Genomic DNA, 14,153 nt, shown 5'->3' on the forward strand with positions numbered 1-14,153 from the left:
TTGACATCTTACCTGATAAAGATGTTTCTAGTGCCATGGGATTTTTCCAGCACACGCAATTTATAACTCCAGTACTATCATCCACTGTAAAAAAAAAAATGCAAGAATTACAGAGTAAGAAAGCAGGTAGCGACATTTCAAAAAATGAAGACACACAGATATGTAAGGAGATGACTGCCAAAGATATCTCATTCCAACCAGTCTGAAATGGAAAAGGGGTGCTCAACCCCTACTTATACCTCTGAAAAAATCTCTGTAGTCGTTTCAGTTGTGGAAGTAGCTCAGCAGCAGATACCATGCTTATGTGCACAGACAGCAAACTAATAGGTTTATTCTCAAAAAGAGATCGAGCATGAATTTAAATTGAGGCTTCAGTACATATATTGGATACTAAAGGGTCAGAAGAATCAGTGTTGAAAGCTGAAAACAGATACATTAAAACAGCAAATCAGGCACAAACCACAGAAGTATTGCTGTAACAGTGAGAAAACAGTACGTCAACGCTGAGGGCCACAGTCATGTGAACAGACTTAGAAGTGCTGATACCTCCAGCTGCGCTGGCCTTTCCCGTACAAGGTGTTCCAGAGCACAGAAAGGCAGCTCCTCTAGCCAGGAAGGACAGAGGACAGCACTTGCTTGTGGTTCTGCTCTAGGCCAGGAATTCCCAACTTAAAGTGTAGGTACTGGTAGCATGCAAGCCACTTTAGTTGCCAAAAATGCTTAACACCACGGGAGCTATCTAGCTTTTCCTGTTCTGCTAGTGCCTAATCAAAATAAGTTTTGTGATTTCTGCCCCAGGCATTGTACTGTCAGGGACAGCAGAAAAAGACAAAACTAAAAACTATCAGAAGAATCAATTGTTCTGTAGATCAAGAGACTGTATATAAATGGCATAACCAACAAACAAAACTATCTTTAAATAAAAGGGCACTAAATGTCTGTCAAATCACAGCAAGTATCACATTTCCAGTCCAGCTAATGCTTCAAGCAGCTCATTCCTTGAGCATAGCCTTCTCCAAGATTGAGCTTCCACTCTTCACAAACTGGAATTTGCATTTTTCTTCAGCTCCTTAAACCAGATCCATGACTACAGAAGTAACAGCAATGTTTACCAGCAAGGTACTGATTGGTACCTGCAGTCACTTCCTCTGGGAACCATAGCATCAAAGCAAAATGCCTTTGCATTGTCTCAACTGTTTTGAAACAAAGTCCCTTTTTGGGGGGGTTCAATTACAAATAATTGTCTTGCCTTCCTGTTTCCTAGTGGTTTAGCTGCACATTCCTTATAACAAACACACAGCATTTATAAGGTGCAGGCAATGTCAAATTCTGTCACAAAAGTACGCTTGTCTCAGTGCTATCCCCATTTTGAGCTTCTGTGTCTGCAGCTATTTCCGCAGCTTTAATTTTGTACCAGAGCATAGATAATCATCTAGCTGGTAGGATTTCCTCTCCTTGGTATAGACAAAAAGCAACATTTTTAGTACGAGTCAGAGCCCTCATATACCACGGCAAGTCATTCACGCAAGCCAGCAATGACAATAAGAAACAGGGCAGGTGACATTTCACTATTACATTACTGCAGCTTCTAGATGTTCCAGCTTGCAACTGGTTGTTGCACCAACTGTGAAGAAACATGCTTCCTACAAAGGGCTTAGAAACAAAACAAGATGAAAGGATTAGGAGGTCAGATTCCTCCTCATCAGTGTAACAGCTGAAAATTGAGCCCTGGAAAGACTGACCTGTTCTTGACCACACAGGGAATCTGGTAGCAGAGCAAGGCTCTTACACAAAGGTTTTCCAGTCCACAAATAAAAGCTTTGAGCAAAAAAGCAAATAAGTCCTGAAACACAGATGAATGAGAACTCTTGCAATTGTATTCTAATTTTACAGGAGAATGTTAATTATTTTAGAAGCACTCACAGGATCTACAAGCTTTTGAAAACTTCCTGTATTCCCTGTGCCACCCTTCCTCATCTCCTTGGGTTTAAACTTGTGTTTGTTTGGATCTTTTTGTGGGTTTGGGGTTTCTTGAGGTTTTTCTATTTTGTTTTGTTTCTTTGAGTTTGGTTTTTGCTCTTACATTAACTATTTGAGGGGCAGCACTCTCAAAGCTACCTGGTAAATGAGATAATTCTGTTCATTTTTATTTCTTTAGAACAAAAGGGGTATGGTTCTTGTAGGGCCTGCATGAGTCTACTGACATCCCAGTGAGATTTTTTTCATTTGTTTTTAAGGCAACTGCCTTTCAAAATAGTTCTGGATCATAAGGAAAACCACACGTGATGTTTGGTTTTGTTAGGAAACGGAGGAAAAAAAAAAAAAAAAAAAGAGGTCAGAAAGTCGCATTAGCTATAATATGAGCTTGTTTAAAGGTACACTTTAATTAGATATCCTTCTCCCAATTGGTCATAATAATAGCAATAAACAATCAAATCTAAACATCAAAATCAGGTTTTACACAGCATGTATTTTTTTTAAGCCAGAAAAGAGTCAATTTATTCTCTTTCGCAATTATTGTTTTGTCACCAGTTCTGGCTGTATGGTTTTCAGCACAGAGGACCTAAGAAGCAGACAGATAGGAAATGGGGGGGAAGACAGTGGCAGTGACACAAAGACATTTCAGTTCTCTATCAGAGAAAAAGTACAAAGGGGGAAATTCCTTTGTAAGTCACTTTTAAGCAGATGGAAAGTGAGCAAGTACTAAGCAGTGCACGGCACTCCAACTGAAGCAACGCCTGCTCTGTGACTCATCAGCCAGAGTCTGTTGAACTGAAAGATGCAAGAAGTTACAAGCAGGAAACTGTCTAAGAAGTTACAATTTTAAGGTTGGCAGAGTCAGCCTGCCTGAAAGAGAGGGCAGGCTGGGAAGGAGCACCCTGGCAGGCAGCCTGAAAGCTCAAACCAAGAACCGCTGGAACAGGGTAGAGCTGGATGTGAAAGGACAGCAGGAAGCCAGGCTCATGGAGAGCTGTACTTAAAGGTCAGCTGATCTAACACCAAGGCCTTGCACTACTCTACAGTTTCTTCTTGTTTTTATTCCTTCACTTTCTACCCAAATCAAACGTTTCCAACACGTTTACATCCAAACTAATGCTGAGAGCAGTGTGGGAAACGCTTGCCCATAGAATTGTTTCTGCCTTGGTCATTTTGATTCTGCTTTCCTCTGTCCTCATGAAGTGATAACTGCATTTGCATACTGGTTCAATAAAAGAATAATAGCTGACATTCAATTTATGTTTCAACACCTCATTGCATCATCAACTACATCTCCACCTCTTAACTTAGTTGCTTGTTTAGCCTGTGCTACTTAAAGTGCCAGAGAAATCTGTGCTTCAAACTGTTTACTGTCAACTCATTATCTAGCATAATGGTAGAGTAATAACAAATATTCAGAAATCAGGTTTAAAAAAAAAAAAATCTAGAAAATATCAACTCTAAGAAACTTGCAGGGACATTTCTACAGAGCATAGAGCCTACTCTAAGCAGCCACACCCATGGCAGGGTAAGCTACCTGCACTAGCAGTTGATGCTACTCTGCAGCAATGTGATTCATCTGCAGGTGTTGTGGAAGCTGGGACCTGGTTAAGTTGTCAGCTGTACCTTCACAATGCTCCTGTGAGTCACAGAATTGCTGCTGCCTCTATTTTTACAGGTGAGGGAACTGGGTAAGAAGAGGTGCTTACCTCCATCAGGTGGAAACCCAGAGGAAGACACAGGACAGGACATGAGTCCTTCAAGCACTTCAATACAATCTGTGCATTTAGCTCCCCCTTCCTACTATGAGATGAGATACCCCACATTGTGAAACTTGCCATATTACCACTACTCCACTCTACATTTTCCTCCAGATAAAAAAAGACAGCTGAACAAAACGACAGTCAGATGTTTCCATGTTAATAAAATGGTCTGAATATTGGGAAAAGCAATAGGGAGGAAACAACTTCCAGCTGGTGTTGGCAAGGACTAGTACTATCATGCTTGAGTTAGATTTGCTAACATTCACATCTAAACATAAACAAGCTCCGGACTGCTATTAAAAGCTGGCTCCAAGATACTATACAACAAAACATACAAAAAGTCAGAAGGGATTTCTAAGGTTCGAAAAAAGGAAGAAGTGACTTCCCATTTGCAGGCACTGTTAAATCCATTTATATCTGATCAAAAGAACTGCATGTAGATATATATATATGAGAGGAAGATAGTGGAGTCTAGTGACAAAGCAATAACCAAAATTGAGATTTGTTAGATGATCCCAAATGAATTAGTTACTCTGTTTTAATTCTTTGTTTCTCTACTTTTGAAGTCGAGATAAAACAGTAGCTTCCCTAAGTTTGCTAAGTAACCTGAGCTGCAGGTACACATTAAATTAGGATAAGAGCACAGTTGTTTCAAGCACAGATGATGATCAAATAAGGCAATCTTTAAGTTCTATCAGTAATTAAGATTAGAGGGCTGATAAGTGCAAGAAGAAAGGAGGAAACTTTTCTTACCTCCATAGTTAAAAAAGGCATCTCGCTCTTTTGTTTGAACCACTATGCCAACAACATCCACCTGTCTTACTGGATGTCCATTATAAAAGAATATACCTAGACACAGAACAGTCTTGGTAAGTATAACCATTTATTTCAACATCCTACCCTACCTAGACACATTTGTCCATAAAACCCCCAACACTTCCTTAAATATTTAATGTATCTTAAATTACACCATGCCTAGTCACATGAAAAATCCCCTGGATCAGTGAGGACTGGGAGCACTGGAAGGAAGAAGTATCAGCTCTACAGAGGATACCAAAAGCTTGCTTTTGTAGAGTGTCAGAACTTTACTAACCTCTTGTTTTGTTGCACATTTGGATCTGAAAAACAGTTTGTTTGCTGCAGGCATTAGGGTTTTTGAAGTTTGGTTTTTTGTTTCATTTTGGTTTGGTGTGTTGGTTATTTGGTTGGTTGTGGTTGTGTGTGTGTATTTTGTTTGGTTTTGTTTTTTTACATCTTCATCAGGCTTCAAAATAAATAATAGAATACAACAGAAACGGCTTAAGCTTCACACAATGCATCTGCTCCTGATTAAGGCAGAAACTCTAAAGGGAAAACTAATTCTGTCTTTGATATCTAAAAGAACAGGAGACGTGGGGGGCGGGGGAGAGAAACAACACTCTTAGATTGCCGAGTACACAATGCTGTCATCATAGACAGCATCCTGAACTTCGGTTTCTGAAATAACACATTCCAATCCCATATCTTCAAAGCTAATTTTATGCATCTATAAAGATGACTTGAATAACATGTAAAAACATGTCCAGCAAACAGTGAGGAATCAGAGCCCAGTGGACTTTGATGGCACTGAGGTCATCACGTGCTGTAATCCCTTTTAAGACAGTGACAAATGTCAGCAAACACCGACATAAACATTACATGCTGAACCTTCACCATCTACCAGCAGGAGGATAACAGGGCAATATGCTCCAGATATATCTTGGGCTGGCTAATTTTCAGTCAATGTGTTTTCTTCACTTTTCAAATACTGCTGCTTTACTGAAATATGCCATCTGGGATGTTCAATAACTGTCTTCCATTCTAAAAACTAGATAACTCAAGGGACTCAGAAGGGAACATTTGGCTCCATACACTGTGGCAAGTCTTGTTCTTCCAAAGGGAAAGAGAAACGCTGCAGCAAGGGACTCAGAAAAAAGTACTGTATAAAAAAAATGAAAACCAAAATCCAAAAATAACTTGTCCTACATAGCTGGTAGCCTTAAATGAGCCCAGAATTAACTTTCTTAAGAAATACAAAACCTCTGAAGTTTCAGAATATATCACAGGTGATCAGCCAAGCAGCTCGTAAACAGAAATTTTGCTCATAAAAATCCAGTGCAATGTTTTAAGGATGCATCTATCGCTGTCATCTCAGAGCTGTCTTATACTACTCTACTGGTCAGGTCTAGCATAGAATATGTTTAGCAGGTCTGTCAACTTCTCTCTCATTCCATTTACCAGGGCACCAATAAACACTGCTATAGAAACCCTTGACAGAAATGCTCCTGGTGTATGTAATCATTCACTAAACCTCACAAAATCTCTATAAAAGAAGGCCTGGGTCAGGTTCAGAGTAGGCCTGTGGAGCAGAGACTCCAGGCTCTTGACTGTGTGAACAACACATTATGTTCGTTTCCCAGCTAATAAGCTGAATTTTGGCAAATGATAGAAAAGAGATAAAACTGGTTTTCTCCATCCTCATAACTCAAAGAGTACTCCACCCTTACTCCCTAAGAAACTACCTGAAGTTGTTCGAAAGATGAAATTACATTTACACTACTGAAAGTTGTTGAACTTGATGACTTCAACAGGTAAACTGTTTCTCCTGCCAGCTTATTCATTCAAACTACATTCATATTGTTAGCAATAAAAATATATTAAACATTTGAAGCTATGTGTAAGCACATTAAGTCAAGCTCCTAGTAACTCAGTAAATAACACCTACATCAGTTTGCTGTTACCACAACAGGAAGCCACAGTAGTGGTGTAGGGGGCTATAGATACAGAGATCTCTGGGGCAAGTTCTGGTCACATATTTACCAGCTTTACAGAGCACTGAGCTCTTTGCCATTGCTTTAATTATTATTACCTCCTTTTATGCTATTTGTAGCTTCACTCGCTTGTTGATAAGCTGTCACAATGCAGCAGTGCATGATAACTCTGAGAACAGCTCATTTCCATGATGTGATTATGTGTTACAACTGAGTTTGACACCCACTCTCATTTTAAGGCCTCTGAGACAACACAATTGCTGTTTTTATCTGGGAGGTTTTCCAGCCTTCTTGTCACCATTTATAGCAGGAAAGTAATTGGACAGGTTTACTGCTTTCCTCTGTGTTGTTTTAAGGGATTAGTCATTGTGGCATCAAATCCTAATACTTAAAAACGGAAAGAAAAAACTTATTAGGTCATTCAGTCCATTTCCTCAGAGCCAATGCAAGACTGTTCCGTACAGTAAATTCCTGGCAACATGTACAGTTCAGATATAAACAATCCCAGTGAAGGGCATCCCACCTTTGTCCTGGGAAGGCAGCTCCATGGTTTAGTAGATGTCACTCTAAGGATGTTTTTTCTGACATTTAGTCTGTGTTTCTTTCCATTCCTCCTGGTTACAACTCTTTTGTTTTACACTCATTCATTCTTAATTACCGTTACTTAATGACTGATTTATAGCCAATCAGATACTTCAGCTGGTCTTTAAGAAACCCATTAAAGGCAGGAAACATTGACAGCAAATACCTGCCTTTTTCCTTCCCCCAAAGATATTTTTTAGTGTTTAGTGTTTCTGTTGTGCTATAATTTGTTGCTAATAAATAAGACACGCTGAAAGATGTCTGGTTTTGTGTATACACAGCACCAGGGGAATGAGCAAAATTCAGGATGTTTGTTCTATGAAATTTCATTTCATTCTTTAAAGTTCGGTTTAGAAAATAATACAGGACTGCAAGCAAGCTTAGTTGTGCAAAATGCCAGATGCACAGGAAGTGGAGAAAGCTCACATGCACCAACTTTAAAGCCTGATGTCTTGACATGACAGATACCACTTCCCTAGGATCATCTCAGGAAAAAAAAAGTTATAAGAAAACTGGAAGGGTTTCCAAAGCAGACAACTCATTTAAGTAAAAGAACAGGAAGGGAAGTGAGAAATCAAGGTAATTTAGAGATTAAAAAAGAGAGCAGGACTGTTCCTGTTCTTGTGAGATGTTTATTGATGGTTATAAGCTTAATTCTTCTGAATATATTTTTGCATATGTGTGTACTAACGTCCAAGTCCAAACTACAGTCCTATTTTGCTGATGCTGGATTTTTAATTATTTTCAAACAAAATACAAAAAATGTCTCTTATTGAAGCAGGAACAGTTTTTACCAGATGCATTTGCCACACCAGTACTACTATAAGACTGGCACACTTTAAAAAGGCCTCTAAATACTACTCGCTCTAGTACAAACATCAACAGAAGACTATAACCTAATTCTTGCAATGGATTTAAGAAAAAAGTCTTCCATCACGTTAAATAACAAAGAAGTATATATACTAGGCTTTGCAGTTTGTGAAGTCCATATATTCATTAAATGGTTGCGAGAAGAGCGGAAAAAAACAAAACGAAACAATAACACCCTACCAGTCCTTGATTTCTGCAAGAATAACACTGCTGTTATCCTTGCTGTTACAGAAAAACAAGTAAGAATAACAAAACCTACAAGGCAGAGCATATTCAAAGAGCCAAACAGTTGTACTTTATCTCTGTGGAGGAAAAAAAAAACAAAACAAAACCAAACCAAAACACACACAGACAAAAAAAAAAACCAACCACCAAACAAACCAAAACATCAAACCCAAAATGACACACACTGCTTAGGGTTTACTGCTTTTCCTCACTAATTCTAAGTTCCTCGGGTTGTTCCCTGATAATCCTGCACCTTGTCAAGCTTCAATTTGTAGTAATGTACCATTCTACAGCAGAAGACATACTGCAGTCTATTTAAAGTCTTTCCGATGAAAACTCAAATTCAGGGTCAGACTCACGTTGCTTTAGACAATGTACACATGTGGGTGATTTTGGCTGAAAACCAGCAGGAAACAGACTGTAAAGCACACAATTTCCACCAATGGTTAGGAAATAAAAGGTGTGGTATAAGATTCAGCACAGATACCAGAAAAAGGTTGTTCAGATGTAGGAAGAATATCATATATCTATAATATCTTGAAATTAAGCAAACAAAACGTCAAAACCTGTATCTGTTTTATAATATATTAATATCTAGAGGAAAAAGCAAAGCACATACACACAACAAGGTATTAAACTGTCAAAACTCTGCACCAAAGCAGCATAAAATCCTTCTCAAATATAGAGACAGAACAAAGATATAACACGTATGGCCAGAAAGGGCCTGCATTTTTCAAATTAGCTTTATCAGACTATAACAAACACTATCACACAGAGGATGCACAACATTAATGTAAAAGAGGTTCTGTATCTATGTATATGAGAGGAAGAAAAGCCATTAGAACGAATACACTTTCACATACATTTTATGTACAACCTGTTCTTAGACCTGCTAAAGATACTAATGTCACTTAGCTTAGAGGCATGGACAATTACTTTACTGGTGTTCATGAAGCATTCTGCAATCCCCGGGTAAAGAGTACAACATAAATCTGTCCTAGTTTTCTGTGCATCATAATCAGCACATATAAGTACATACCTGGCACTTGTTTAGATTCTCTCATTTCTTTTATATCTTTAATATAGAGTCTTGCAAATGCAGAAAATACAGGATCCATGCCCCAGTGCAGAGAAGGTGTCTCTTCCTCATACTTCTTGGACTCAGACTGCATTCAAAACCTGTGAACAGAGAACTTATAATTATTTTCTACACAGGTAAAGAGTTGTCCACTTACATCAACTGAATGAAAAAAATGTAATACCTTGTGATCTTACAAGCAATAACACAGCAGAGTTGATGAAGAGACATAGGAACTTATCTAATACAATGTTACCTTTGTGTCACCACACGAATATTGAAAATATCAATACTGATGATTTACTCGAAGTACTGAGACTCAGTAGCAACAGTATTTTGCCCAGCTCCTTCAAATGAAATAGAATTTCAGGGATTTCTCCCCCGTGGACCCATAAACAACGAACCAAATACAACACTTCTTTAAAAGTGCAGGATTGTGGGATACCGATTTGCTACTTTCTGTACACTTGATGGTTCTTCCTCCCAATTATTCTCTTTCCCTTCTATAAGATATTATCCTCATTGTTCTATGCTGTGCTTTATTGTGGGTAGGGGGAAAGATTTATTTTATATAAAGCAAAAGCAACCACCCCTTCTTTATTTTAGGTATACAGTCTCCAATAACTGTGTCATTGTTACTTTTCCCCTTTTACCTTTTTCAGATTTCCTTGTTTAATGCTTTCTATTTTCTGCCATTACCAGATCCAATTCTCTGCTTATCACAGTGTTGGGTGTTGAAAAAGAGGACTCACTTCAAGAAGGATCCTTATAGAGATTTTGAAGCTTAATATACTTTTTTATTAGCTGCTTCTGTAAGGATAGCTAAATTGTTTCCATAAAGCTTTCCAGGTCACCCTCAAATGGGTGTCAGCCTCTTACAGGTGTAGGGCAAAAGTGGTAAGCAGACAGATTTTTAACAGTGTGTTATAGGGCCGAGATTCAGCAGCTACAGTCTCCTGAGAGGGAGCAGGTTCCTGCTACAGGTTGCCAGTGATCTCTGTAGTCTGCAGGAGACACCCCAAGCTACTGAAGTAGAGGCAACACATCATGAATATCAAGACAGCAGCTTGCTGCTCAGAGAAACAGCAAAGCTCGGATTCTGCATGATTTCTGTTTTCACACTCAAACCTTAATCCGGGGCAGAAAAACAGAGCATAGCACAACATGCTAAAGCATTGTTGACATCTACTCTACACTTTGAAAAAAACAAACCAAAACAAAACAGCAAAGGGTTAGGGATACTTCAACATTCCTTAAACTGGTCACTTGCTTTGTGAGATGCTGAAAGTATTTGATTTAGTCAGTTCCACCAGTCACTTCACTAAATAGTTTTGTTTACACCTGGTTTTATGTCTCTCCCCACTACAGACAGCTTTTCCCAACCCATGCCTGTTGCACATGCAATGTCTACTCAAAAGCATCTCACCATTCTTTTCTCACTCAATCCTCCCCTTGAAGCACACTTTTTTCCTGCTGAATTGCAGACACTGCTCAGTAGAAATTTATAAACCATGTTGTTAACTGTATGATCTTAATAATGCAAAGCTGCTATTCCTCCATATGGCAGTTCTCTAGTTGTCTGCTATAGTCTATGTCAAATTTAGACCATAGACCTTCCCAAGCGAACACATGGTTTGAACCTGTATTTTACTTAGCATGCTCATTTTCATAACAAAATTAGTCTTTTGCATCCCTCTCTTTCTGCTTGCAGCCTCTGGTACAAAGTTGCCTGCATTGTCCCTGTGCTACTGTGTTTTCATAGGTTCTATTAAAAAAAAAAAAAAAAAAAAGGGGTAGAGGAAGAAAAAAAAAAAGAAAAATAAATTTAGCCCAACAAAAGGTCATGGTGAATGAGAGGAGTTAACACATTAAACTGATAAACATACACACTATAGTCAACCAAGGTTAACACATAATGAGTGGAAATAAAGAAAAGTACTACTGGCAAGTATCATCCTGCCTCCCACCCACAAACAGGAACTTTTAAGATAGAATTTTATCTTTAATGATGCTACATTCCCCAACTATTCACTTCAAGTTGCACTTCTTCCCTGACAATAAATGTGGATACAATCACAGTCTTGTTCTTCAGATCATCTTTTATACAAAGTAGTATTCCTTTCTTCACCATGCCCCGCAACATACCCTGCATGGTTATGAAGCCTGTCATGGCTCAGCAGCCGCTTTTTCTCCTAGACAGATGGCAGACTGAGCTAACAAGCCAAAAAGAGATAATTGGGTAACAATCCTGTCTAACTTTTTGTATTTTGTGTGAACAGCCACTCATTTCATTGGAGTAAAATGCAGAAGTCACCCCTGCACATGTGTGCACCTGAGGGGAAAAAACACAATGAAGCAGCACCACTGGAGATTAAAAATATCTGCATTTTGGTATTTCAGTAAACAGTCATCAAGTCTGAAATGCCCAAATGCTAACAGGTCACTAGCCAGAAGTACAAACAACACTTCTAGCTTAAATGAAGCATCTTCCCAAATCTTTTACTACTTCTCTGTCCTGAAAGGAAAAAGATTTCTGCAGCAAAAGCTCTTTCTATCTGTGAAGCTACATGGAGTTAAATACCAAATTTCAGCTCCCAGGCCTTATTAAAGCTCCTCACTGGAGAAACTTACAGCCACCACATCATCTTCTACTACAAACACACCAAGTTTAATCTTACAGATCTGGCAAAGATTCTTTGCTAAAAAGTAAATCGCATCCCCAGCACTACTAAGGCATCACAAGATTTCTTGAAGTCCACAGGACAAATCTGTTGAAGTCATGAGTTACAGATGCTCCATCCACACCAGGCTGGGACAGTGATACCGTCCTCCAGCCACTCACTTGCTTTCAGCAATGTCTGACACGAAGGGGATTCTGCAGGGCAGTCGCTCCTTGTGTCTCCTCTTCATTGTCCCAACAGTCCTTCCAAGCCGTCACCACCCAAAACCAAGCTCATTTTATTTCCTCCCTCCCAAGTGGCCACTTGGTAGCTACATTTGAACAGTGACCTATTTAAAGCCAAAAGTTTGTGGCCTGCTGGGAGGAAAATACATTTCCTGCCTCCTGTACTGCTTGCCTCCACATGCTCCTATTACAAGTCCATTCTTCTCCTGATGTCAACAGAAGTTGTCTTTTTGTTCCTATAGCAAAGGAAGATGTTAAGTCAGAGAAGTAACTCCTTCCAAAGTATCTGTTTTTTCAGCTAGTTTCCAAGCTTGTTTCAGGCTGATTGACAGTATTAGAAAATGTATTTCTTACAAGACAGATAAAATTATTCCAATCAATTTCTCCTTTGCTATATAACAGTATCTTCCCGTAACTTTTTCTCAAGTTGGCACAGGAAGCCTCTCCATTCCAGGCAGAGTATCCCAGGGGTTAATTAATTAGTGACTCATCCTGGTGAAAGCGAACTTTCCATTATGCTGGAAGTGTTTTCAGCTCTTAACTGGTACCACTGGTGATATGCTATCAGCAAGGAAGATAACAGCTACCCTGTACAATGAAGATCCAAGGGGCAAGTAGCAGGCACTGTGGAGATGCACAGCCTTATAGTCAATGAGAACACAGACAGCTAACAACAGACAATTCCGAACAGATACTATACATATAAATGTTTATGGACTAAACTGGCTTTTGCTGAAAGACAGTGATAAGGCTTAGCAATACAAGCAACAAGGAGTCCTAGCAAAAGGTCATCCTTTCCTGCGTTTTGTTTTAAATGCAGGGTAATGACTTTATAGTTGCTGTAGTGCAAGGAATTCAATCCTGCTACAGGAGAAGAAAAGGCAAGAGAGGCATCTGGTCCGCAAGTTTATTAGATATAAGATATCTGTATTCTATTTTTACCTCTCTATAAAATAACCCCAAAGAAAGGCTACAAAGGCATAATAAAAAACAATAATACAGTTCAGTTCTACTATTCAAACCACTTTTTGGGAAAACAGTTCTGTTTCAAAGGCAAAAATCTGAAGTTTACACAGTAGTTAACTAAATACAAACAAACAAAAAGCCTCAAGTCGAGATTATTCTAGACACTAACCCATTAAAATAAGGCTGTCTCCTTCACCAACTGCTATCAATGTTAGCTTTCTTGACTATACTGAGAATTAAACCAAGTCTGTAATCCTCAGAGTTACCTTGTGACCTCAGCAAGATATTATCCTAAAAGGGAAAGAGGGGAAACCAAAGAAGATTGGCTGCCTTCCCAACAATGCCACTACCCAAAACCAACCTCATTTTCTTTCTTCCCTCCCAAGCCGTTAGAATAGCTCCCCATTTAACACCCAAGTGATTTGTTCAACAGAATCAGCCATGGCCAATAAATTTCTTAGTTCCTGTTCCTGTGTTCACCATGTACCTTTTTAAAAAACGGCAAATGATTAAGAATTGGTCTTCTCCCAGTCCCAGTAAAATGGAAACTCCAAAGAAGAGTATCTATTGTAATGGTTATCGTTGTCTTTTCCCCAGATGTGATTAACAACTGAAGCTCTTGGAGAGAATTGCCATTGTTTAAGATTAGTCCACTGGAGCCATAGAAAAGGGTATCTTGCCAGCAGTTGTCTGCAGCTACTTCGCAGCTGCTGGCAGACCACTGCAAAGATTCTTAAGTTCGCTGTGAATCAGAAGCAGAGAATATTTACCCACCAATACAAGCAGCTTCAGCATCCTAACAAGCATTTACCCTTCTCCAACCACAACTACTAGGCCAGCACCAATTATTTACACAGGAAGCAGCTCAGGAGCTGCGTTAAACCAATGCATTAAAGTAACTTAGAGTCACTGCTGGTTTACTTGAATAGACCACACTACAAACTGTGGCTGTTAAAGAATTACTTCATGGGTCTGCCATTCCTGCCACAGAGAGAGCA

At 39.1% G+C, this 14,153-nt stretch overlaps 1 protein-coding gene across 5 annotated transcripts in view; it reads right to left on the reverse strand.

The window, feature by feature from the left end:
- STN1 (STN1 subunit of CST complex) overlaps positions 1 to 14,153 on the reverse strand; it is a 48,097-nt gene that overhangs the window by 22,439 nt on the left and 11,505 nt on the right. For 4 of the 5 annotated variants that reach the window (XM_071812125.1, XM_071812123.1, XM_065843347.2 and 1 more), the window contains 3 exons: positions 9,246 to 9,385; positions 4,494 to 4,589; positions 13 to 84 (listed from right to left, as the gene is read on the reverse strand). In XM_071812125.1, coding sequence (XP_071668226.1) covers positions 13 to 84; positions 4,494 to 4,589; positions 9,246 to 9,378 — 301 coding nt within the window. In that variant the 5' untranslated portion in view covers positions 9,379 to 9,385. The remainder of the gene's footprint in view (positions 1 to 12; positions 85 to 4,493; positions 4,590 to 9,245; positions 9,386 to 14,153) is intronic. The other variant, XM_065843348.2, reaches the window with a different exon arrangement.

Source organism: Patagioenas fasciata, chromosome 8 (assembly GCF_037038585.1).
Source record: "Patagioenas fasciata isolate bPatFas1 chromosome 8, bPatFas1.hap1, whole genome shotgun sequence".
Lineage (NCBI taxonomy): Eukaryota > Metazoa > Chordata > Aves > Columbiformes > Columbidae > Patagioenas > Patagioenas fasciata.